Source organism: Mustela nigripes, chromosome 2 (genome assembly GCF_022355385.1).
Source record: "Mustela nigripes isolate SB6536 chromosome 2, MUSNIG.SB6536, whole genome shotgun sequence".
Classification (NCBI taxonomy): domain Eukaryota; kingdom Metazoa; phylum Chordata; class Mammalia; order Carnivora; family Mustelidae; genus Mustela; species Mustela nigripes.
This window is the reverse complement of record NC_081558.1, coordinates 128,035,577-128,061,693: the sequence shown is the minus strand read 5'-3', so window position 1 is coordinate 128,061,693 and position 26,117 is coordinate 128,035,577. Positions and strand designations below refer to the sequence as shown.

The following is a 26,117-nucleotide window of genomic DNA, read 5'->3' as shown; positions in this document are numbered from 1 at the left end:
CACCATATATCTGGGTATCATAGCCTAGCCAAGTTGACATAAAATTAACCATCACATGACCCTCCCAAAGTAAGAGGCTTGAGGGGGAGTTTCTGTGTTCTCTAGTTTATGTCTTTGTGTTATATTAGAATGACAAGTATTATGTCTGCTTTACTTTGGGTCCTCTTTTTCTCTTCTTGCAGCAATGTTTGAAGTTACCAGAACTTTTCTAAATGTCAAAAACCCTAACAATCAAATCAAAACCAAACAGTAGTTACCAAAGTAAAATATGGATTCTAGGCTCAATTAACTCTTATGATGACATCATTATTCAATATAATTCAGCAATTAAATATTACTTTAAATACAATCATGTTCTAACCTACAGTAGTTTCTAGACACACAATATAAATGTCATTGTTACAAATTCACCAAATCTTCCTAATATGATCTGCAATATAGATTAGCATTTGACATACAATAAATCATTTGGAAGAAAAAGCCCTTATAATTTCACTAACTTTTATTAGTTTGCAAACCTTGAAATATCAGAAACATTAATAATCAAAAATCTCCAGCACCTGTACAGGTAATCACTTGGTCACTTTTTTCAGCTGTTTGCTTTACTTTGGGTACAAAATCGAAAAAGTAATGAACAAATGATCATTATCAAGAGGCACTCTATGACCACGATAGCATGATGACATGTTGCTTGTCAAGAAAATCCTCTTCCTCCTCATCTGTGCTGCTTTCAGAAAGTGTCAGCAAAGACTGAGCTTCAGTATCTCTTTCAAAAGAGCTGGAAATACATTAAAAGATCAATACACAATATACAGAACCAGGTTTCAACTCTTCATTTATTTTCTGATCAATACTACATGCATTGAAGTCATTGGAGGCAGGCAGATGTGAGGAGGCTGTCTCAGACCCTGGCCATAATTTTCAATGTGCCCAATATCCGAAGCTTCCTTTTAATGAGAAATTCTCATCATTCTCCCTCTCCCAAGAAATAAAGGCACAGTGGAACCAAGGGGAGAAGATTGTATGGTCTCTGGTTGTGTCTTTCATTGATGATTCAGAAGGCTCTTCAGAAACTTGCAGAGCCTCAGGGTCATCATTAAGAACATTCATCATTACATTGGCTGTTTAATAGAATCCCAATGAATAGACTGCCAGATAAATCACCTCTTTTGTGTACAGTAAATTAGGACTATGTGGATAGCCAGTCAAGATATGCCAAAATCAAAATTAATGTCAGCAATTATTTAGTTGTTTTATTTTGTTATATTTTATTGTGGAAAGGAACTGGTAGAAACTCTAGTATATAGGTGTCAGGTTTAGGAAAGGAGGTAGTGTGGGGGAACAGAAAGGAATTTGTACAATTCAGATTTTTTTATTTTTTGTCCAACTTATCTAGAATTTCAGCCCATGTATGCTACTAAATAATATAAATATGTCATCCTGTGATGGATATTTTTTTAGATCCCTTTTTATAAGCCCAACAGAGGCTAAATCAGCAGTTCCTAAACTCTGATCTGTGGACCAGGGCAGATCTGACTGAGATAAAAATTTCCACTGGTCTAAGAAGAAAAAATAACAACAAGGTAATGACTTTTTCATGACATTTTTAATTTAAAAGAACTTTGCTTTATTCTGTTTATTCCCCTTATATTTTTAGTATGAAATGTCCTTTCTTTTCGTGAAATGATACCTAGAGTACATGGTAAGTTTAGTTACTTTGTTTTAAAAGAGATTTTTAGGGAAAAAATAGCAACTTTATATTGATTCCTCTTTTTAAAAACATAAGTGGTGTTAGAAATGCAAAAATCCAAGGACCACAGCTAAACGATTTTCTCCTTTAAAAAGACAGAGTAATGGACTCTTGATTCCTTTTCACTGCAATATTAGACTTCAAACCAAACAAAGGAATTTATAATTCAAGGGACTTTTATTTTACATTTATCTTAATCCTTCTAGAAAAATCCATCCTCCTTTTTCAAGAAACTCCAGCATGCCAATAATAGATCAACATGATAAACTACTTTTTGAAGCATTTATTAATATAACCTGTATTCTTTACAGACTGATCATCCAAAAAAATGTTTTTCATGTGCAGAAAGAATGAAATGATACAATTTAAAATATGCTATCATTAACAACCTTGACTTAACTTTAAGAATCTTCTTAATACTCTAAAAACCTTATTCATATTAAGTAAGATCCTATTAGTGCAAACTAGTGAGATTTATTAAGTTAATTAATCCAAGTAAAGCAACTGTTTTTCAACATAAGAAGAAAGGCTAAAGGATTATAAAATTACAAATATCTTTTCATTTTGCTGACACACATTGTGCAGCAGAGAATTATCTCTTCACATTAAAGTAACTTCTTCATAAGACTTCTATGAAATCCTGAAAATAGGTCAACTAAGGACCCAAACATTTTATAGAGGATGGCCATATAAAGTATACCCATGAGGACAATCTTTCTTTACATAGTAAAGATAACTATTCGGGGCTTGTCAAAAATTTCACTATGCACTATCTTTACATGTAGGCTGAAGCCTTAACCTACCTCCATTCCTCAACTGCACAAAGGCCTCTTGCACTTGAGGTCTTACAGAAATCTAGGGTAGTCTGACTTATGTTCAGCGAATGGTTGTTGAAGGCTGGTAACTCTTCTGAGGTTAGGCTGTAAAGCTTTTCTGAAGGATCTGAAACATTTTATTTTATGCACTGTCAACACATAAATTCAAGACATAAACGCGCAGCATATGGTACTAAAAGTTTACCCGGCGTAAACTATAGGCAGTACAAAGAAGGTCAGTACAGATTTTTAATCACCTCAATTTTCTAGTATTTGTGGGGTGGGCAGAATATCGAAGTTTGATCTGACCCTCTAAATTAGGACATTGGTACCAAGTCACTTCAATCATATTGACTTTGCTTTTAGCAAATTCCCCAATTTTTTTCTATCTCTATGGAAATATAATGGACATGTGACATTGTGTGAGTTTAAGGTGTACAATATGTTGATTGGAACACATATATTGCAAAATGATTAATACCATAGTGTTAGCTAACACATCCATCATGTCATATAACTACCTCTTTTTTTATTTGTTTGAGAACAATTAAGATCTACTTTCTTGGGGCACCTGGGTGGCTCAGTGGGTTAAGCCTCTGTCTTCAGCTCAGGTCATGATCCCAGGGTCCTGGGATGAGCCCTGCATCTGGCTCTTTGCTCAGCAGGGAGCCTGCCTCCACCTCTCTCTCTGCCTGCCTCTCTGCCCACTTGTGACCTCTGTCTGTCAAATAAATAAATAAAATCTTAAAAAAAAAAAATCTACTTTCTTATTAACCTTCAAGTATATAATATTATTAACTATAATCACCATGCCATACATTACATCCCAGAAGTTATTCATCTTCTAATGGGAAGTTTATATTCTTTGGCCACTATTTCCCCATTTCCTCCACCCCCCAAGTCCATGGTAACTACTACTCTAGTCTCTGTCTCTATGAGTTTGGCTTTTTTAGATTCCATACATAAGTGATATTATACAGTACTTGTCTTTGTCTTTGTGACTTATTTCACCTAACCATATTGATTTTTAAATATATATTATACTTAAAGTGTCAATTGTCCTGAAAATTTATAGTATCTCAAAGAATGTCATGGGATCCTTTTTAAACCTAGAATACTAGGTGACACCTCAATTTGCCTGAATGTTAACTGCTTTATTGTTTATTTTTGTCTTCTAAGAAATAAAAGTTTTACCCCCGCACAGTCTGAGGCAAAGATTAGTCTTAGCAAAGCTACCCTTTCTTTTTCTGCTTCCTTGGTTTGTTTGGGTAGATAATAACCATTTGTATGCGAAAGGGGAGAAGCCTTAAATCTTCTCCTTTTACATGAAGTTGCCCTATGATTTAGCTCAGGTAAGGACAAATAGTGCCAGTTAAATAAGCCAATGGACAAGCAACCATTTTATATAAACTACCAAAAAGTCAAGTACAGAAATAAATATGATTATTATATTAGAAAGACGATAATGCCTTCTTTTCATCTTTGATAAAGTTTTAAGGGCCAATCTAGCTTGTACCTAAGGTTATACTATGATGAATTTTAAAATCATTAAAAATACCCGATCTGGGAGTTAGACACTTCCAACTCCTATGAAAGTGTCAATCAAATATCCTCCTGATCTGAAGGACCACACACCAAACTACGTGTATTATCCACTTGACGAAGAGAATTATTTTAGTAGCATTATTTTTTCTCGGAAGATAGCACTTACCAGAAATTTTTGAGCAAGCAGAGATTCCCCTGCTGGAAGAAACTTCTAATCATTCCTGCTGCAAGAAAGACCTCAATATATATACAACTGGAAGTGTCCTTAAAATTGTTTAGTCCAGTGACTTTCAAATTATGATACATGGTGAAGTTCAGAAGGCTTGAGGATATTGCTCCTGCTCCCACCACCCCAAAGCAATCAAGACAGCTTTCACAGGGTCTCATTTAAATCTGGGGCTCTGTATAAGACTAATTTTGAAAAAAACAAAAGATCCTCAGATAGAATTTTTGTCGCATCCCCAGCTGTTGGGAGATTAGAAATTGTGGGTCCCCAAGGCATTGGTAACTTAGAAGTCACACACCAGAGGAAAAGAACTGGAACTAGCTCTAAGCTCTTCTAGCTCACCAATATCATCAATCACTATGTTCCAGAATCTAATTCTTTAGGTGAGGCTTTTATTCTCTCCTTTTTTCCACAAGGAATAAGACCGGTATGCAAGATACCTTTACTTGCCCCAATGATAGGGAGTGTTACGGTGAGAAAGCAATCAATTCAGGATTTGGAATTGGTAACACTATAGTACTGAAACCTAATAGGGGCTCTTAGATCTAAAGAACACCAGAAGGAGAGGTATTCAACCGCTGTTAGGTATTTGAGTCCTAATTAGCACAGGGCTAATTCAGAAAGTACAAACAGAATGGGTCTATTTTTGTGTAATTGTACATTCTCAAAATTATATTTCAAAATACCTTTTGAAGTTAATAGGGGCAAAGATGACATCACTTGATTTTCAAAGCAGTGGAAAATAAAACTGCTTATGAAAACCCTATTGTGGGTTAGTGTTAAATCTAAAAGATCAATTGTACATAAACCTAACTTTTTCTAATATAAGATCAGGGAAGACTGGATTGACACTTATATTGGAAATTCAGCTATTATAAATTTACTTTATACCTGTCAAAAAAAGTGGACTTTTGAGGAATGGATTGAAATTAAACGTTTTCTATCCCTTAATCTTTTAATTTATCCTTTAATTACTTGGCTCAGTTAACTGCCTGAGTGCCTTACTTGGCTCAGTTAACTGCCTTTAAAAGTCCACTGTCTGTGGACTTTTAAAACATAGGATCGCCATGGGAATTTAAGCCTTAAACCACAAGTCAGAATGAATTTGAACAACTGAATCGTTTATAACTAACAAAAATGTGAATGCTTTAACATGCATTATTATTGAGACTTTCTCATAATACATATCTTTTGATATTTCCCAAATTTCTTCAGGCTATAACAATATTCAAAAATTGACAAAGTGGCTTGGTAAATAAGTTATACTGCCATGTTGAGCACATTAAAGGAAGTGACTATAACATCATTTACAGATATTCATAGAGGAAATAATTATATGGCATGAACTATAGCTAACTATATCCTCAAAGTGGCCCCGAAGAAGACATGGTTTTAGGATAAAAAACAACTTTTAGATCTTTTTGACTAGAAATTAGACTTACCAAGAGAATCTTACCTGACTATATGTGGAAAATACCACTCACTGGTTCCTTACATAATTTAACAGATTTTTTTCAGGACTTACTATGTGCTAGGCAATTAACTCTTGAGAGAGAGTGTGTATGTGTGTAGAGAGAGAGAGAGCATGAAAGAAATCTTCACAAATATAGTATTTAATATATAATTTAACTCAGTCATTGAACAATTTTATGATAGGGCCTATTACTACCCAGGTTTCATACACAGAAACTGATGCAAAATCAGATTAAGAAAGTAATTTGCCTAAAGTCATGAAGCTAGTAAGGAGTGGTTTCAAATTTCAAAACCAGGCTCCTAGCGGAAGAGCCTGGCTTGCAACTACCACGTTTTGCTTCCCCCTACCTCCCACCTCAGCAGAAAGTTGTGTCTGCAAGCAGCACACACATCTCCTGTCCCCGCCCACCGGCCCCGCCTGCCTGCCTCCAAAAAGGCTCTAATATCAGCCACAGCAAGCTGAATGAAATGGGAAAACACTTCACTTAATGCAGTTATTTCCTGTCTTTTCTTCTCCTACCTCCTTGACACAGTTGTTTTCCACAGAACTTAGAGGAAGGGAAGAGGAACTCTAGAGCTAATAGAAAACAAGTCAGGTTTGTTGCTCTCAAAAATTTGGCTTTCACAGAGATATGAACACATTTACATTTGTATAAGAGTCAAATTGTGTAGCTGTGCTTCTGTGGAACCAAACCTCATGCGGAGTTTTTCCAGGTTGTGCCATGAGTAGTAAAATGTGGGTGGAATTTTTCTGCCCATTGATGCTAAACAGAATACAAAAGTCTCATACACAAACTGATTTTTCTGGAAGAGCAGCTTATTATACCACAGCATCTGTCACCTCAGTGACTGTTGGGTTGATTCAGCTGATGGGCCACCCTCTTCCTTCCTCAGCTCCAGGTGAATGTCTCCAAAGCTCTGCACTCTTCCAGAGCCAATCTTCCCAAATAGAAAGAGAGCTGTTTGTGGGTCAATTGTGTGTAAGTGATTTTGTTCTGCTCCTGGGACATCCGAAAAGCCCTGGTGGTTCACAGGCTACACAGTGTGTGCTTGCTTTTGTATATGAAAAGTTATGTATCCTAGTGAAAATACTGGTGTTGGCATATGAGAAAAGGAGTGGCCCAGAGAAAAAGTGAAATATGTAAGAACAAAAGTGATAAAGGAAATAAGAAAACCTAAGTGGTTAGAAACAACCAGAAGAGACTACTGCTTGTTAAGTGCTGTGTTTTATTTATAAATAGAATTTACCAATCTATCTAAATAAGAAACCCTTCATTTTCTGAATAAAAATTGTATGATTATCCTTTTTAGATCCAGTTCAGATCTGTCAGGCTTCATTTTAGACTTGATCTTTAATGTGAAAATTACCTCCAAGAAGATTTGCATTTGATTTTTAGTATTTCAGAGTAAGGCAAATGAACAGTACATACAGATGGATCATAGACTCTCATTCCCCACCCCATAATGAAATGAATAGAAAAGGCAGAAAAAAATTAAAATCAAATCAAATCACAAAAAGAGTCAAACAAAGGAAAGGATACAAGTCCACATAATAAAGTAGGACAAGGGGCAACCAAAGAAAAACAGAAGATTCATTGAGGGTACAAGTGGGTGCTACCACTGTCCACCCATTTTCCTCCCCACCCAATAGGCACATCAAACCAGTAACAGGAAAAGGAGAGTCATCTAAAGTACAAGTCTCACCAATACCACACCAATTTGGAGAAAAGTAGATGAATGGGAAGTAAGAAGAAATTATTTGAAATATTTTTAAAACCCCTAAGTACCCACTGTAAGATCCTGGCAGAAGCAACCAAATTACAAACCTACAGGTGTCCCCATAGGGACAGAATACACTTGAAACCAGGTGTAATGAAGTTTAATGTAACAAGAAGACTAGAGACTCCAGGTCCTCCAACAAAGGAAGATGAACTCCCCATTCCTTCCTCTATACCCCCATGCTTCTAAGCTGGCAAGACATGAAAACAATGCAATAACCAACCCACCAATAGTAGCTCCAAAGATAAGACTGACACATCTCAGGTGAACAGCACTTTAGGGAAACTGTCATATCACTATATTAGAAAAGAAGGAGCATATGAGCAAAGTAGCCCACAGTAAATATAAACAGGGAAGATACAAAGAATAGGCAGCAACTAGCTATGCAGACAAACAAACTACAATCTAAGAATTCATAGCATGCAAAGAATGATTAAATAAAAGATCAATCTGGTAGAAAACAGATCAAGATCAGAAAATTTCCCATGAGTGCTTTGGTTACAAGAGAAGTAATGAAAATGACACTTTAAAAAAATGTAACACTGCGAGGAGCCAGTCCAACATGGTGGTATAGAAGACCCTGAACTCACTCCTCCCACAGACACACTGAGTCTAATCCTACTTACAGAGCAATTCCTCCTGAAGAGGAACTCAAGGCTGAACGAATGGCTCTTGCACAATAAATGAGAGAGGGATCACACAGGGAAGAGTAAGAGACGGAGACAAGGTAATGAAGGGAAGCCCATCCCCAGTGTGGCAACCTGAAGTGGAGAGTGTGTGCATGTGTATACTCCCTCACCCTGAGACACAAAGAAAAAATAGCGGTTTAAAGGGAAATCAAATGATAAGTGAAGGAAATTTATTTACTAACCATAGAGCACCTACCAAATGCTGAGAAACTACTAAAAATCACTCCAGGATTGGAAGCACTGGTAAGTGTCATTAGCATGTTCCCCCTGCTCCTTGATAGCACAGACAAAAAAAGCAGGATCCAGGCACTGTAGTTGGCCTGATGAGGCTGACCTGAAAAGCCCCAGGCCCCTAGCTTAGAAAAGTTCCAGCCATTTCCCTAAGACAAACCCCCAGCATGTTACATCCTGTGCCAGTCCCACTCCTGGGTACAGAAGGAATGCACCGCAACATAAGAAAGACCCATACATGGGAAATACAAAGCTAACATTATACTCAACCATGAAAAGCTGAAAGCTTTTCCTCTAAAATCAGGAACAAGATAAGGTTACTCACTTTTATCACTTTCATAGGACTTCCTTGTTTTATTCAACATATTCAACATTGAAAGTCCTAGCTAGAGCAATTAGGATAGAAAAAGGAAAAAAAAGGCATCCAAATTGGAAAGGAAGAAGTAAAATGGTCACTATTTACAGATGGCATGATACTGTGTACAGAAAAACAGAGACTCCACCAAAAAGCTGTAAGAACTAACAAATGAATTCAGTAAAGTCACAGGATACAAACAGAATTAACATACAGAAATCAATTGCATTTCTATACATAAGTAATAAAGTATTAAAAAAAAGAGAAATCAAGAAAATCCCATTTACAACTGCATCAAAAAGAATAAAATATCTAGAAATAAATTTAAGGAGGTGAAAGACCTATACTCTGAGAACTACAAGATAGTGATATAAGAAATAGAAACAACAAAAATAAAGATACAATGTGCTCCTAGACTAGAAGAAAAAATATTATTTAAATGTCCATTCTACCCAAAGCAATCAAAAGATTCAATGCAAATTCCATCAAAATCCCAGTGGCATATTTTATAAATCTAGACCAAAGAATCTTAAAATTTGTATGGAACCACAAAAGAGCCCAGTCTCTTCAATAAATGGTGTTGGGAAAACTGACAGCTACATACAGAAGAATGAAACTGTATCACTATCTTATACCATTTATAAAAATAAATTCAAAATAGATTAAAGACTTGAATGTCTTTAAACACTGAAAACCATAAAACTCCTAGAAGAAACCATAGGCAGTAAAATCTATGACATTGGTCTAAGCAATATGTATTATTAAATATTTTTGGACTAGTATTCTCAGGCAAGAGTAGCAAAAGCTAAAATAAACAAATGGGATTATAGCAAACTAGTAAGCTTTTGCACAGCAAAGGAAACCATCAACAAAAAGGAAAGGTAACCTACTGAATGGGAGAGACTATTTGCAAATTATATAGCAAATCATGAGTTCATGTTCAAAATACAACTCAGTATCAAAAAACAATGTAATCAAAAATTGGGCAGAGGACCTAAATAGACATTTTTCCAAAGAAGACATACAGATGGCCAACAGGCACATTAAAATGTGCTCTATAAAATCATAATCGTCATGTAAATGCAAACCAAAACCACAACCTTAGCCCTGTCAGAAAAGCTATTATCAAAAAGGCAAAAAAAATAAGCAGTTGTTAGTGAGGATGTGAAAAAAAAAGGGAAACCTTGTACACTGTTGATAGGAATGTAAATCAGTACAACTACTATGGAAAACAATATGGAAGTTCCTCAAAAAATTAAAAATAGAACTACCTCATAATCCAGCAATTCGATTTCTGGATTATTTGAATAAAATGAAAATATCAATTCAAAGAGACACCTTCATCCCTATGTTCATGGCATATTATTTACAATAGCCAGGATATAGAAACAACCTGAGTGTCCATCCATATATGAATGGATAAAGATGAGACACACACACACACACATACATACAGAGATACACACACCAGAATATTATTCAGCCATAAAAAGAAAATGAAATCTTGCCATTTGTAACAACCTGGATGGACCTAGAAGATATGCTGAGTGAAATAAGTCAGACTGAGAAAAAAAAATCATATGATTTCACTTATATGTGGCATCTAAGCACAAAAAAAAAAACAAAAAAAAACAAGTGTATAAAACAGAACATAAGAGTTTCATAAATATAGGAAACAAACTCTTGGTTACTAGAGTGCTAAGGAGTTGGGGATGAGCAAACAGGTAAAGGGGATTGAGAGCTACAAGCTTCCAGTTATAAAATAAATAAGTGATGAGGATGTAATATACTGCACAGAGGATGTAGTCAATAATACTGTAATAACTGTGTGTGGTGATAGATGGTAAGCAGACTTTCCATGGGGATTATTTCATAATGTATAAACCCAAACCCATTAATCACTCTTACGTACTCCTGAAATTAATAAGATATCGTATGTCAATTATACTTCAATAAAAAATTAAGAAGAGTAAAACTAATCTTAAAGATCAAACAATAGCATGTCAGACATCAAAAAAAAATTTTTTTTTCAATAGTCACCTATTCCTGGGTTGAATTCTGTACCAGAAAAAAAACAAGTATAATGAACACCATTGAGACAAATTTTAAAAATTCAGTATGTACTGTGGATTAGAGAATCACATTATATCAATATTAAAATTCCTGATTTTGATAATTATATTATGGTCCTTAAGAGAATGGCCTTGTTCCTGGGTAATACACATTAAAGTATTTCTTTGATCAAGTGTCATAATCTTTATAACTTTGTCTCAAATGCTTACAAGAAAGGACAGTGTGTGTGTGTTTGTGTGTGTGTGCATAGCTAAGCAGGGCAAAAGACAGATACTAGGTAATGAACTGGATAAAGAGCATACAGGAGTATATAAGAGTTTGTATTTTCTTGCATTTTTGCAAATTTTCTATAAACTCAAAATTTATCAAAGTAAAAATTTACCAAAAATATCAAAGCAATAAAAAAAAACAAAGCAATACCTTTAGAGAGCTAATTTAGTAAATCAACCCATTATTTGTTAAATCAATTCATAAAGAATATTCTATAATTATAGCTGAAAATTAAACTTCCAACATAGAACACGAGCTTAAGATAAAGTAATAAATGCAAAGGAAAATAAAAACTGGTTAAAATAGTTGAAGAAAATATAAATAAATACATTGTACAAAGAAGATCCAACATTGATAAAATAGATTTGTCAGCAGGAGAAAGCCAAATGGAACAGAAAAGCAATTCAAACACACAACAGCAGAAAATTTCTCTGAAAATAAGGAGCAGCTTATTCTACAGAAAGAAAAAGAGCCCTGGGCTTTAAGAAATGCTCAATTATCGATATTGAAACACATTCCTGGTCCAGTTATTGAATTTCAAAGATAAAGAAAAATATTCTTCAAACATCTAGTCTGGAAAGAAGCCCTCACTTGGAAGAGAGAGAGTGAAGAAAGAAATCATGGTAACCTGAGACTACGTCATAACAGAATTCAGACCCAGAAAACAAAGAACCAGTACGTACAAGGTTTACAAGTAAAATGACCCAAGGAACTTACCCTCCACTGATATGCCATTGAAATATAAAGGAAGCACATTCTCAAACATGAAAGAATTCGAGTGGCAGAGCTACCATGAGCCCTACTAGGGAGGAAAACTACTTGACAATTAAATTTAACCAAACAAAAGTTAAAAAAAAAAAAAAACTGTGCTAAACTAACTAGCATCAATAATCAGGGACAGAAGACAGAAGACAGTGGAGAAATGTCTATTAGGTGCAGAGGAAAAAAGTTATGATTCCCTAAGTTAATCTAGCTAACTTGCCAATTGACCAAAAAGTTGAAACAGGCATTCTGAAGAATTCCACAATCAGATCTTCTAGAGATGAATCAAAATAAAAGGTCAGAATTGGAAAGTCATAATAAAAATGCTAGTACTGACCATTTAATCTAATATGAATTTTCACTAAGAAAATGAAAAAGGAAACCTCAAAAAATGGAAAATAATAAAATTAAAATAGCAATACATTCTATTATAAATATAATATATAAATATATGTATATATTTGTATATATAATTTTTATATAAAATACAGTTATAACCACATGTGGTTTTAAAAAAAAAAGAACAGGGGCACCGAGTGGTGCAGGCAGTTGAAACTCTTACATTTGGTTTCTGCTCAGGTCCCTATCTCAGAGACCTGAGATCGAGCCCCACCTTGTGTTTATCAGCTTAGCAGGAGTCTGCTCAAGTTTCTCTCTCCCTCTTCCCTTCCCCTGTGTGTGCATTATCTCTCTCTCTCTCTCTCAAATAAATGGATAAATCTTTAAAAGAAAAAAAAAGAACTGAGTCCTCTTATTATACGGATTTAATCGTTATTGTCTAAAACTAAGTCATATATAGTTATAAATGGCCTTCATAGCTTAATGTTTCCTTTTTCCTTTTTCCTTAATTTTTAAAGGGATATTTATAAAAAGCTACGGGATATACTATATAAAATTGCCAATATCCCACTGTTTCTTGGGTACAAAACGGCAGTTTCATATATTTCAACTTCATATTTTTGTAATAAAAAAATACTTCTCAGAAATGTATGATTTCCTTTAGTTTCATTTGAATTTTTCTTTTGTGAAACAGAGTAAATACAAAATTATTTATAAACTTGTAAAGCATAAATATATTTTTATAAAATTTTTACTGTCTTTCCTTCAATCTATTCATCCTTCTATGTATTTTTACATGTATACTCATGATTTAAATAGATATTTTAAATGGTGCTCATCAAATAGTATGGTTGTTTTTGGAAGAATAAGATTTTGTGGGGATTTTGGCTTCCTTTTTAGTATTTTTTTGTAATTCTTTCAAGGATATGGTTATGATTTGCTAGACTGCAGACACTGAGGTTTAGGAAGGAGAATGCACAAGTATAAATTCCCCTTAAACTGGTCCGCCAACTAGCATTGACATCAATTGGGTACTTGTCAGATGTGCAGAATCCCGGCGCAACCCCAGAATCTGCATTGTAACAAGATCCCCAGGGCGTTTATATACACACTGAAATTTGGAAAAAACTGCTTTAAAAGATCTAACAGCTCAAATCCCAACAAGGGTGATGGGCGGTGGCTTTCAGGAAGCTACAGAAATTAACCACTCAGTGGGGTTTGTAGAAAGGAGAAAAAAATTACTTTGTTGTCCACATGAAGTTCCTTGTGCTATATTTTGACTGTGTATTACATAAGCGAAGGGGACATCTCTAGTGTGGGCATCCATATGTTTTATAACATTCTCAGGGTGATGTCATGGGACACCCAAGGAAGCAAATACAAAGGTTGGTGGTTGAACAAAGGAGAGGGAAAGCCTTGTTTCCTTGGAGTGTGATAGGAGGAATCAAGCAGAAGACAGAGTTAACATTGTCTATAGGGGGAAAAAATAGCATTACCTGCAAGATTTCTTAGGACATTTAATTCTTTTTCCAAACTGTCTAAGGTTTGCTGATCAGCAGTGCCATCTAAGAATGGCTCGGTGTGGTGAGTAGTATCAATATATTCAATTTCTGAAATTTCAGAAGCGGCTCTAGACAATGGTCGAGCCCCTGCACTTCTTGACCGAGGATGGGAGGAGACAAGGCAGCTGGAGCTTTTTTTAACAGAGTTGGAAAGGGATAAATTTGCTGTTGAAGGTCTCTGGGATATCTGGCCTAAAATGAAAAATAAAAAATTTTTATATCAACTTTTTTATGCTTAAAGGTATAAAATACCAGCCCCCTAAATCTAGAACAGTTAAGGTCATACAACAGAGTTTAAGAGAAAGTGTACTTTAAATTATCATGCATTCTGGTTTACCACAATGTTTTAATCCCAAATTACTTTCCCTATGTCATAAAGAACACTTCTGAGTTATTTTTCCCTTTCTTTTCTACATTCAGAAAAAGACAAGCTAATTTTAACTAAAGCAAGAAATCTGTAAACCAAGTTAATTCCAGAACAATTCAGTATCTAATCTTCTTTTTATCCAATATCCAATCTTATAATCTGTTCCCTAAACATCCCAAACTATGTCATGTTTCTTAAATTCTAGGATGATACCACACTGTGCCTTGTAAGAGAAAAAAAAATAAACCATAGAATAGACATGGGACCACTTCCCCGTGAATTTTTTTGATGGTGTGTAACATTCTTCTATTGAGACAGATATGGAGACAAAATAATGGTATGTGAAATCTTCTAGAAAAACACAGGCTTTCAAGAAATTGAGATTCTATTTCTAATTTTCCTAAATATAAGTTCAGTTTCTGCTGCTATAGAGGGCACTTTAGTGGAAAAGTTCCAGAAACACAGATCTAACTTGGGTTATTACTTTGTTCCACTATGGTAGTCACAACTTTGTTTTGACTTCGTTTAGTTGGTTTCTTTAACATTTGTGTTTCTTTCATAGCAGGAAAAAAGATCCCTTCAAATCTTAACTAACATAACTATTTCTCTCTCTTTCTCTATCTACATATATCCATCTATCTATTGATAGATACGTATATCTATCTTTTGATACTACTCACAAAATTCTTTAATGAAGGTCAAGGGAATATTCAAAGTACAAATTTAGAAATTCAGAGTGTAGGTATTTTATATGTACTAACTCACTGTTCTTATTTAGATTAATATTTTCATATTAAATATAAATATAAGATAACCTTGTGTCCCCTTAATGAGAATTGGCTTTGTGTAAAATGTTGGATTATTTATTTAAAGAAGCACTACTGTCAATATCATGAAAATCATTATTTGAATGAACATACGCCATTATAACATTATGCCCACTCAATTCGAAGGAAAATGTAAGATTCAGAAGAACAGCTACAGGTAGTTGTCATGCATTAAACATTCAAAAACTACTGAATTTGTCTTTTTTTTAAACTTAAAAATATACTTTGAATGTAGCTGGTACTCCAAGAAGCATCCTAATGTAGTACGTAATTATTTAAGCAATTAAAACTAAGGTAAGTCCCAAAGGGCACCAATTTTAATGAACATTTCAGAAATCAATTTTGAAAATATTTTTTGTCAGAATGAAATTATGAATAAATTAAAATAAGATTCTGACCTTTTTGTCTATGAGCACAGAGATAATTATGAAGAAAAATTATTGACAAAAATGTATCTATGTTTGAAGACATACAAATGCAAATATCCTTATGGATTACTTTAAAGGCTAGAATTTGGAAATAATTTCCCCTTTTACCTGTAATACACAGGAGTACATCATATATAAAATAAACAAATACATAAGAATACATGACACACAAAAAAGCAACCTTGCCATTCTTACATAGCAAAGCCAGAGCAAGAAGAGCTAACGTGGAAATGTGAGTATAACAATAATTCAACTATATGAATTGAAAGTTCTGCATCTACGGAGAAAATGATACCCTTCTATTTGTATTGTGCTCTGTCCCAGTCAAGTAAAATTCAGAGGAATGCAGAACTCTGACTAAAATAAAACCAGTGGAAGATGTTATGAGGAAGAACTGGACTTCTGCCAACACAGGCAAATATGAGTCGAGAAAAATTTAGCATAATATGGATGTCCTTCAGAAGATTCAGAAGAGCACAAACACTTGCCAAACTGTTGTGACAACATCTGGTTGCCACAGTATTAGACGTTAACTGATCCCAGTTGAGAAAACAAGTACACTGAGGGTGGGACATGCATGCAGCAAACAGACCATCTTTTTGTGGAAAATATGTTTAAAGACTAATATAAAGTCCCCCAAACATAGAAAGAGACAGCAGAAGCTTCAATCTGGTCCTTGATTTTATTTATTTATTTTGTTTATTTAGATGAGTATATTGTTCTCTGTACAGGCTTATTAATGTAGAAGCTTATTGATGTTAATGCGGGGGTTAAAATTTGAAACACCATTAAGACTGACACTAATGAAAAGTGCCATGATTGAAGGGAGCGCTCTATAATTTTTTTTTTTTTTAAGTTCAGCCTGTAGATTAGGAACATAAGAAGTTCTTTTTAGAGTAACTTGTGCCATTGCTGGCAATGTAATCTTACAAAATTATAGATTACCAGTGACCACAGTTATACTCTGAAAATAACTTAAAAAACTCTCCTTGGTATTAGCTAAAGAAAATGTGCTCCATGACTACTAATGAGACTTTGCTTGCTATTGGTAAGATAAAAGAGAAGGGCGCTTTGGACTATGGGCACAAGAATACTGACAAGAATATGAAAGTCTGAATCACTCAGTGAATGGTATTTAGTACAATAACTGTTATTGCCAGTCTAAATAAAAACATTAGAACTGGATGAAATATCAATAGAGCAACATGCTTTTTGTGTAGTGTCTCAGTAACAAATAACATCTGATCAAAGAAGCCACTATTTTATTTCTGAATAAAGGTTGTGAAACATCATTGCCTTTTGACATTCTTGTTCTTCTGTGTAAATTATTAAGCATTTATACTTTAAAACATAAAAATATATTTTCTAAGAGTTCTTGACACATAGATGGGCATTTTTTTAGCAGTATGGGTTATTGGAAAGAAGGCTAAAGTGGGAAGCACTTGTCCATTCTCACTGAATTAGAAATCATCTTGTGACCTAAGGCATGCAAATATATTTCAACCTACAAAAGTTAGGAGTAACTTAGGAGTTGGGACAGAATATCTCAAATCCTCTCCAACTCTGAAAGCCTATGAATTAATACCCAATTCAATTAAATTATAAAAATCATTTGTCATATCCTGAAATTGTCAGGCACTGTGTCAGGTTCAGGGTGTTCAAAAGTGAATGAGACATTGCCTCTACCCTCAAGCTGTACTGCAAATTAATACACAGTCTTGCTCTCCTGCTTCCCTCCTTCAGACACGGTTGCTAAGTGCTGACAATATGCCAGGCTGTGTTCCATCACTGAGGACGCAACAAAGAAAAGGACAGGCTAGGTCCTCGCTTTCTTTCCAACCAAGCTTAGGATGAGCAAAAAATAAATAAATAAAATAATTTCATCTATTACTAGTAAACAAGTACAATAATTACATCTATTATTAGAAACTATTATTAGTTTCTAGGAGAAGGAAAAATAAGGTAAGTGTGACGGGGGTCTCAAGAGGCTGGCATTAGTTAAGGTGGTTTCAGGAGGCTTCTCTAAGGAAGCAGCGTCTGGGCTGAGATAGAAAAATGGAAAAGAAACGATCATTTGAAAAATGGTGTGAAGAGTGAGAAAGAGGCTACAGACCATTCCAGGTTAGATGGAAGAGCAAATTCTAAAGCTAAGGAGCTTCTTTTTGAAAACAAAAAGAAGCCAGCCAGTGTAGCTGCACTGTGAGAGGACCACTGTTAGCAGAGTTGGGCAAGGCCAGCTCAGTACTGCTGTGTGATGTCTGGTAAGAGATGTTGTGGGTTTTTTTTTTTTTTTTTCCTGTCTTCTATAAGAAGCTATAAAATGCTTTTAAGCAGGAGAATGACAAGATACAATTTATGCTTTAAGTTGAAAGAAAATGTGATTAGCTCCCTATAAACTATAAACAATTTTACGGCTATAAACAATTCACTCACTGACTATAAACAGTATAATTTGATAGAAATTACTTACTAAAACTTGTTTTCAAGAAAGGCAAGAAGTGAAATTGAGAGATAATGGACAACTGGCTTAGGCTCCTCTGGAATAAAGGTAGAAGCAGTCAGATTCGGGATCAGTCTCAGAGCTGAAATCAACAGAATCTAGGGATGACTCGGCTGTAGAGGGTAAGAGAGAAACAAGAAAGCTACTGACCATCTTACCAATGCTTATATGGTTTTGTAGACAGACACAGAAAAATGGGGTGGGTGAGCAAGAGGTTTTGGCAGGAGTTGGGGAGATCAATGGGCTTGCTGCCGTATTTCATAGCTATTGTGTTTCTACATTCACAGACTTAAAAATCTTACAGAAGAATTCCTTTATCCACTAGCATCAGTTGAGAACATAAGATTTTGATAACTTGTGGCTTAGCCAGAAAAATTTAATTTTTATTTCAGGATACTGCTTCTGTTCAGAAAGTCCTTTCCCTCTGTCCCTAACTGGCACATCTTATTAATTCCTTAAGACTTAGATGAAATGTCACCTGGTCTCTAACACCTTGGTGATCTACACCTTTTAACAGCAAAGCAATAATTTTACCATCTCCATTCCTAAAAAGACTGCACATGTACCTACCTTTACTATAACTGATCGCATGTACTATGATTATCAATTACCTGTCAGTCTCCAAAAGTATGTTATTCAAAGTCCTCTTACAAAATGTGTATTTTATATGGGGTAATTTATGTGTTTATGTATCTATATAGCAGTTTTCCCTAAGTATGATTTTTGGACTGCCTACATCAGCATAACATGGAATTATTGATAAAATAAGTACAAATTTCTAGCTCCTATCTCAACTTTAATAAATCAGAATATTAAGAATGAGGTGGTGAAATCCACACTACAACAGGCTTCTCAGGTGGTTATGCTCACACTAACATTCTAGACCTTCTGCCTTAGCCTAAGCTCAGGGATGAGGGCAGCTTTTGTCTCACCATGTCTGCAGTGCCTGGCTTACAGTAAGTGCTTCCACAAATGTCTCTTATAGTAAATTACTGATTTCAACTGATCACTCCAGATCGAGACTTAAAGGCATTTGGCATCTTATCTATAAAGATTTGTCCTGATAACACATTTCTCATAGCATGCATATGAATTTGTTTTCAGCAATATGTGGTAACTTAAAACAGTTCCTTTGGCTGCCTCCAAATGAAGCTACCAGAAGTTTTGAAGCTGCTTGAGACTTTGATGTGAGAACAGGTACCTAATTATAGAGCCAAAAAACATTTATAATAAATGGATGGTTATTTCATGAAAAAAAATGTTTTAAATCTGGCAGATTATCAACATAAATGCATATGAAAGGGATCTAAGCTAGCCAGAGTTTGAATCATAGGATTTAGGGCAAGAGAGACATATAAATTTTGCATATTTGGACAAATCATCTGTAATTAAATCTCTGGCTTGAAGATGGCATTCAGATGAAGGCAAATAACCCCCCTGTCAAGCGTTCTTCCTAAACCTGTGAGCTCCTAGAGATCAGGGAACATGACTTACGCATCCCTTTTTCCTCAGGGCCCAGCATCAGGCCAACATACTCAACACAGGTCTGTTGAATTGCCTTAATTCATCAGTCATCTACAGCAACTTCACATGAAATTCAGTATAAAGCAAACTTACTGCAACAGGTGTTCTTGGATAATAATAATAATGACATAAGAAAACTACTGATTTTAATGATATCAAAATTCTCTGCGTACATTCTCTAGGAAAATATTACAGTGAGATTCAACATTCAAAAGAGTTATCATAGAGACAATCTTAAGACTATTTTGGTTAGTGAATGGAGTCAATGAACGTAAATCAAAATTTCAGGGTTAACATATTCAGCACGAGATGTAGAACAGAGGTGTCTCAACCATGGCTACAGAAAGCAATCTTAACATAAACCATTCCTTTCACAAATGGCTATGTCTGATCATAATGTGAACCAAGTGTATGATATGCAAAATCTAGAACAAATACACTGTGTCCCAGAGTGTAATAAAACTGAGTATGTACTTTATGAGGATTGTTTAAAATACACACCATACCCTGAGCTACATTTAAAAAATACTATTTACTAATACATTGTAGCAAAAATAACTAAGAGACTGAACTCATGTTGTTGAGAAGAATATGACAAGTCTTGCTTTTTTGGTTTTGGAAAAAAAAATGTAAGGCAGCCAGTAAAATGAATATGTTCACATTATGAAACTGCAAAAACTAATTTTCAGGTACCTAGTAAACTGCTCAGAGAAACTAAAGAACACAGTGAGTCATCAGTATGGCACTGTGGCCTTCCAGCTGATCTTACCCATTTTTTGTTGTGTTCTACTCATTGACGGGTTCTGGGCACTCTGCTGAACACCCAAGGTGACTGCATTATCAGCATATGTACTTATGCTACGGTCTGGAATCCACTCTCTGTCTCCTGAAATGGAAAAACTGTAAGCTAATTTAAATCTTAAAAAGCAGAGAGATCCATATTATGGCTTTATTTTATTTATCATCTTACTGGATAATCTAAATAAGGAACATTGATAAGAGTGAGGGATATATTATAAAAGACAGAAATCTCATAAATATATAATAAAAACATTAGATTTGCATAGCATAATAAAAAGAAATAAACTGTAAATTGCAAAGATATCACATATACATTTGAATAAAAACAAATACTTAAGTATATAACAATATACTTAATATATAATAAAAATAAATACTTTAAGTATATAACAATATAACATAAAGCATAACAGTACATGAATAAACATATCTGAATACATGGGAAACCTAAGAATATAGGTGATACCAGAACTTGCAGAAGGAAATTCCAGCTATGTTTCAAAAATTCCTATAAATCCTGAGTTTTTATATTTGCTTTTAGGATGGTATTTAAGAATCATCATACAATACTTAGCAGCTAATTAACTGATTCAAAGAATTTCTATTTCACAATTTAGTAAAGGCTACATTTCTAAATTCTAAAAATAATCTCTCCTCAGTCTCATTATACTTATATTCTCTCACATTCTGAGAGTAGCCTCAAATATAAATATGTGGCAACTCACAGAGGGTTAATAATTTCAGCTGGAGAAGAAGAAAATGACTTTATTCATTGAACAGAATTGCCCAGTATTTCCGAAAATGAGGATGAGCTGTTTAAAAAAAAAAAAATGTCAGGAAATTGTTAGGTTGGTCCACAGGCCATCTGATTTCATGTCTGAATTTACCTGCAGTTGTAATCCTAGTACTGGAATAGCTGCATTCTAAGCTATGAGAAGGAAGTAAGTTGAGTCTTTCATTTTTATCAAAAACAAATAATCTTTCAAGTCCTTGATATTGTTCAGTTATAGGCTTACTTCTGAGGGCTATTTCTTGTAACAACTAGGAAACAAAATATTCAACAAAATTAAGTTTATTTTATCTCATCAACACAAAGCAGCACATTCATTCATTGAGCACCTACTATGTTCTTGGCACAAATTCTCTCCTCATCAGATTTAGGTTCTTATAGTGAAGACATAGAAAACAACACAACATTTATATATAGTAAGTCCTGAAAAATATATAAACCACAATTATTGTAATTATCTGAAAGTTGTCATCAATCCAAGAAGGACAGAAGATCACAAAAGAAAAGGTCACCTTTCTCCCTCCTTTTATTTTCTTCCCTTAGTGTCTTCGTGCCTAAGTTACTCTGGAAAACAGATTCTTCCTCATATGCTGTGCTTTTGAATTAGTATCTTTGTCTATATATAAACTAATTTCAAAGATGAAAGTAGAATACCAAAGGGAATAAAACTTGTCATGGACAAAATCCAAGTTAACAAAATATTCATTATGAAACAAACATCTATGTAGTAAACAGAGGCAAGAGCAAGCTAAGTTATTTGAGAAGGTCATACAATTAGAAACTAGCACACCTAGGTTTGGCTGATGTGAAGCATAGGCTTACTTTCCCGCCCTACGAATTCATTTTGTGATATGTTTCATCCTAGGGAAGAATATTAATGGGATTAAAACATACATGATTCTAGTAAGTAACAGATTAGAGATTCAGACGTGAGAGCTCTAGATGGGCTTAAAACATAATCAGAGTGCTTTCCGTATTTAACAGTTCCCTAATGGATCTAATTAATGCCCAAATACAGTCTGTTTCCAGGCAGTAAACAACACAAAAAATTATGATAAGTCCATTCAAATGTATAAGTCATATAAATGATAAAACGTTACAAAACAAAGCTAGTGACCAATAAAGCACCTCCTTCAAAGACAAATCTAAGTTGGCTCTATTCATGGCATTTTCCCTGGTTGTCCAGGACACTGATTTTCAATTTATAGCAACCCTTCAGCTCTAGTGCAGCTCTTATTTGTATTAGACAACTGCAAATCTGGAGCGTTTTTGTAAAGCATCAGTTGAGAGATAAGAAAAAGAAAGTGGATTGGTTTGTTTCCCAGACTACTATTGATGGTGTCAAAACCAGAACCAAGAGCCCCTAACTAGTCCATGTTTTCTTCCCGGCACCCGGCCCTATTCCACTGCTGCTGCTCTACAACTTGGTACTGAATTCCACAGTTTCCACCTTCACGAAGGACTCAGTTTCTGAAAACTGAAGTGCAAAATGAATGATCGTGCACTCCAGTGCAAGTCAAGTAATACTACTGCTAAAAACTGCCCCCACTGCTCAATCTTAAATTTTCTACTGCAGCAACATAGATTTTTAAGTAGTCTCTGCTCAAGGAATAGCTTCTCTTACAGCAGAAAGAGAATAAAAACAATTCATGTCTAGTCATCACAGATTAAAACAAAGTAGATTCTATCACTATATAAAAAGCACTGTTTTCTGTGACATAATCATTTACCACTTTTTTTTTACTATAGTAGTATAAGTAATCAAAATATGGTTAGTAGCTCTGTAACGCTTCAATTCTAATTACGAAATACTTTAAGTATGTAGATATGTATTATCTATAACATGACTTGATCACACAATTTAATATCAGTAATTTAAAATATTCATTTCACGGGTGCCTGGGTGGCTCAGTCAGTTGAATGTCTGACTCTTGGTTTCGCTCAGGTCATGATCTCACATTAGTAGGATCAAGCCCTGTATCAGGCTCCACACTCAGCATGGAGTCCTCTTCAGATTCTCTGCCTCTCCTCCACCCTCTCAAATACATATAAAGATTTTTAAATCTTAAAAAATATATATTTGCTTCAGATATCCACGCCAAAAAATTAGTCTTTAGAGCTAATTGTATTATTGCATTGAAGTAGACATACTTAATTCCAATGCATGTTTTTGACTATTACTACATCTGAATGTATCCATAAAAAGTTATGTCTTAAATGTTTCCAAAAATACTGACTTATCTCTACGTGCCCTTTTACATTTAAATTTTAATGCCATATTTTTTTAGATGGATCCATATAAATAGAAATAGTCCTATGCCATTCATTTTAACTGCTAGATTGCTTTCCATTATACAAATTACCACAGATTACATATCTGTGAGCTTTGACCAACCGCCTTTTATTAGGTTACAGCAGAGAATGTCTCGCCCTACGGCATAGGTCAGGCAGGCTTGCAACCATTATAAAAGAATTGGGGTCCTTGTGCTCTAGGATTCCTCTCCCTTAACACAGGACAATGCATGTGTAGGTTGTCACTTAGTCCTCTTCATGAGGCCATGTGGAAATTGGAAAATTAGAGTTCTGTTTGCAGAAATTCAGTCTGATTGCTTTCTTCACTGAGGGAGGAGGAAGAAAAGCTCCTCTGCAATGAGGCTTTGTTTTTGAGATCTATTATCAGCTAAATTGTGAGAATGTCTTCTAGAAGGAATTGGATTTCTTCTGGCAGACACATTAAGGTATCAACATAAATGGATTAAAATTAATGTGAATTTGTTGGCTTGGAGCTCCTAAGCAAGAAATATATATTTAAACTGTAAACCTATGTTAAATGAAAGCCCAAAATTTCCATTTTTCAGGTAAGGTATTTTATTGATCTGTCCCAGTTCCTCTGCAGAAATCAGTTTCTCTTCATCTTGTTGCATCTGTGAGCATGTCTCCCAGGGTATTCTTCCAGTGACTGAGAAGACTTCTATGGATCAAAAGCTTTTGCAAAGGTCTCAGTTCCAATTTTGCATTTCAAAAAGGAAGAAGACCCATCACAAGGTGGGCCCCAAATCCAATCCCCCAAGCAGAAGGGGCAACAAATCCATAGTCATTCTTCTGTGGTTTTGGTCCCAACTTCACTTTAGGCGTCATGAAGATTCATTTCATATAACTTTGAAGGGTTATTAAAACATTTGACTTGCCTAATTTCCAAAATTTGTATTACGTAATCATGATTACCTAAGATTTTTTTGTATAGAACAGAGATTCAAATATAGTTTCAAAACTGGGCATTAATGCAATGACGAGCTACTTTACTTTTTCCTCTAAGATGAAATGAAAACTATACCCCTATTTATTTATTAGCCATTTTTCTGAAGGAACCACCTTTAAAACCTTGTACTTACATTAAGCCACAAAGACTAGTTATATCTACATATCTGCATTTATTTCATTTTTTTTTAACAGTGACTATATTCTGTAAAAAGCTAGAAAGGATTTATTATGCTAAATTATTTCTAATAATAAATTTCATTTAGAAAAGTAACAGCTCTCTTACTATGGTGCATGAGGTGGGCCTTAAAGTGTTGTCACATAAAACCGTTTGTTATAATGGCATTTACCATATTAGAATTTTTCCTATAGGTCATTAACATTCTTTCCCATAGGAGTCATTCTTCAACTGTCTCATGATAATATAAGGTAGCAAATTTTAACTTCAATAGGTAGTAATGTTTAAGAATATAAGATGTCAATATAAAATTTTCTTATGACATTTCATATAAAATTTTTAATGTAATAAACACAATAGAGATTTACCAGTGGCGACTCCGTAGCTTTAGAATCTTCAAAGTTTGGCCTCTCATGCAGATTGCTAAATTCCAAGGATTCTTTGATGTCCTGAGGTAACTGCTCCTTAATGGAAGGTTTTTTTAAATCTATGCTTGGCAAAGAAGCCTTGCTCTCAAGTGATACGCAGGAATCACCAGACTTTTGATTACTCTCTGTATCTATCATTTTATCCTTGAAATTTCTTTCAGAAATGCTGCTTTCCCCTATTTTCTCAATGGCAGGAAAATAAACATCAGGATCCACAATGATTTCAAATTCAGTATCTGAAGTTCCTGCTGTTGAAAACAATTATTTACAAAACTTAAATAAATTAACTAAACTGTTAATAAACCAAAAGTTTTGTGGTGTAAACCTTTATCAATAAGCACTATTTTATCAACATTTCTTTACCGAGATCTCAGTGTTAAAATATATTTACTCTGTTAATGTTTATAAATGATAATCATAATTTACTGATACATTCAAACCTTAATGGACCAGACTAAAGGAAGGAGGCAAGATTTTATGTTGTAATGAAATGTCAAAATTGATGCACATTTTTACTTCAGCCTGTGGTTCAATTCCTACTTTCCTACATCTTCTCCCACTCCAGTTTTATATTGGCAATTTATGAAAAATAATGCAGAGAGAACCTTATTTCCACATTTTGCGTCTTTTCTTTAACATGCCTAGTGATGAGGTGAGGGCAAGGGGAGATCTGCAGATGAAAGAGCAGTACCAGTTAGGGGCACAGAAAATGTTTCAGCTGGGACACCTGCCTCTGGAAAGCTACAAAATGAGCAAGATTATATTAGTCACCATCTCATTATGTCTGCTTTAAATAAATGAGTTGCTTTAGATCATTGGTTTTCAACCTGGGTGCACATGGAATCACCTGAAAGTACTCTTTAAAATTGTCAGTGTATGAGCCTGACCCCAAACCAATTAAATCAGACACTGGGAGTGGGATTCAAGCACTGCTTCTTCCACCTCCCTCCACAAAGTTCTCCAGGTGATTATAATGTGCAACCAGGGTTGTGAAACATTGGTCTTAATTTTAAGAAGAATAAAAATTCTTTAACAATTTTTATGCCATACTGCATTCATTTTAACTAACAGTATATTTATCATTATCCAGATGGAATATAGCTTCATCTGATTATCCCTATGCTCTTTCCAATATAAATATCTTATC

At 34.6% G+C, this 26,117-nt stretch overlaps 1 protein-coding gene across 1 annotated transcript in view; it reads right to left on the bottom strand.

The window, feature by feature from the left end:
* Nucleotides 1–487: 487 nt before the first annotated feature.
* ZBBX (zinc finger B-box domain containing) overlaps nucleotides 488–26,117 on the bottom strand; it is a 111,566-nt gene continuing 85,936 nt past the window's right edge. Inside the window, exons 15-20 of the mRNA XM_059388064.1 lie at nucleotides 24,911–25,218; nucleotides 21,204–21,357; nucleotides 20,285–20,401; nucleotides 13,804–14,061; nucleotides 2,554–2,692; nucleotides 488–778 (exon numbers count right to left, since the gene is read on the bottom strand). Of these exons, the coding sequence (XP_059244047.1) occupies nucleotides 661–778; nucleotides 2,554–2,692; nucleotides 13,804–14,061; nucleotides 20,285–20,401; nucleotides 21,204–21,357; nucleotides 24,911–25,218 (1,094 nt within the window). The 3' untranslated portion in view covers nucleotides 488–660. The remainder of the gene's footprint in view (nucleotides 779–2,553; nucleotides 2,693–13,803; nucleotides 14,062–20,284; nucleotides 20,402–21,203; nucleotides 21,358–24,910; nucleotides 25,219–26,117) is intronic.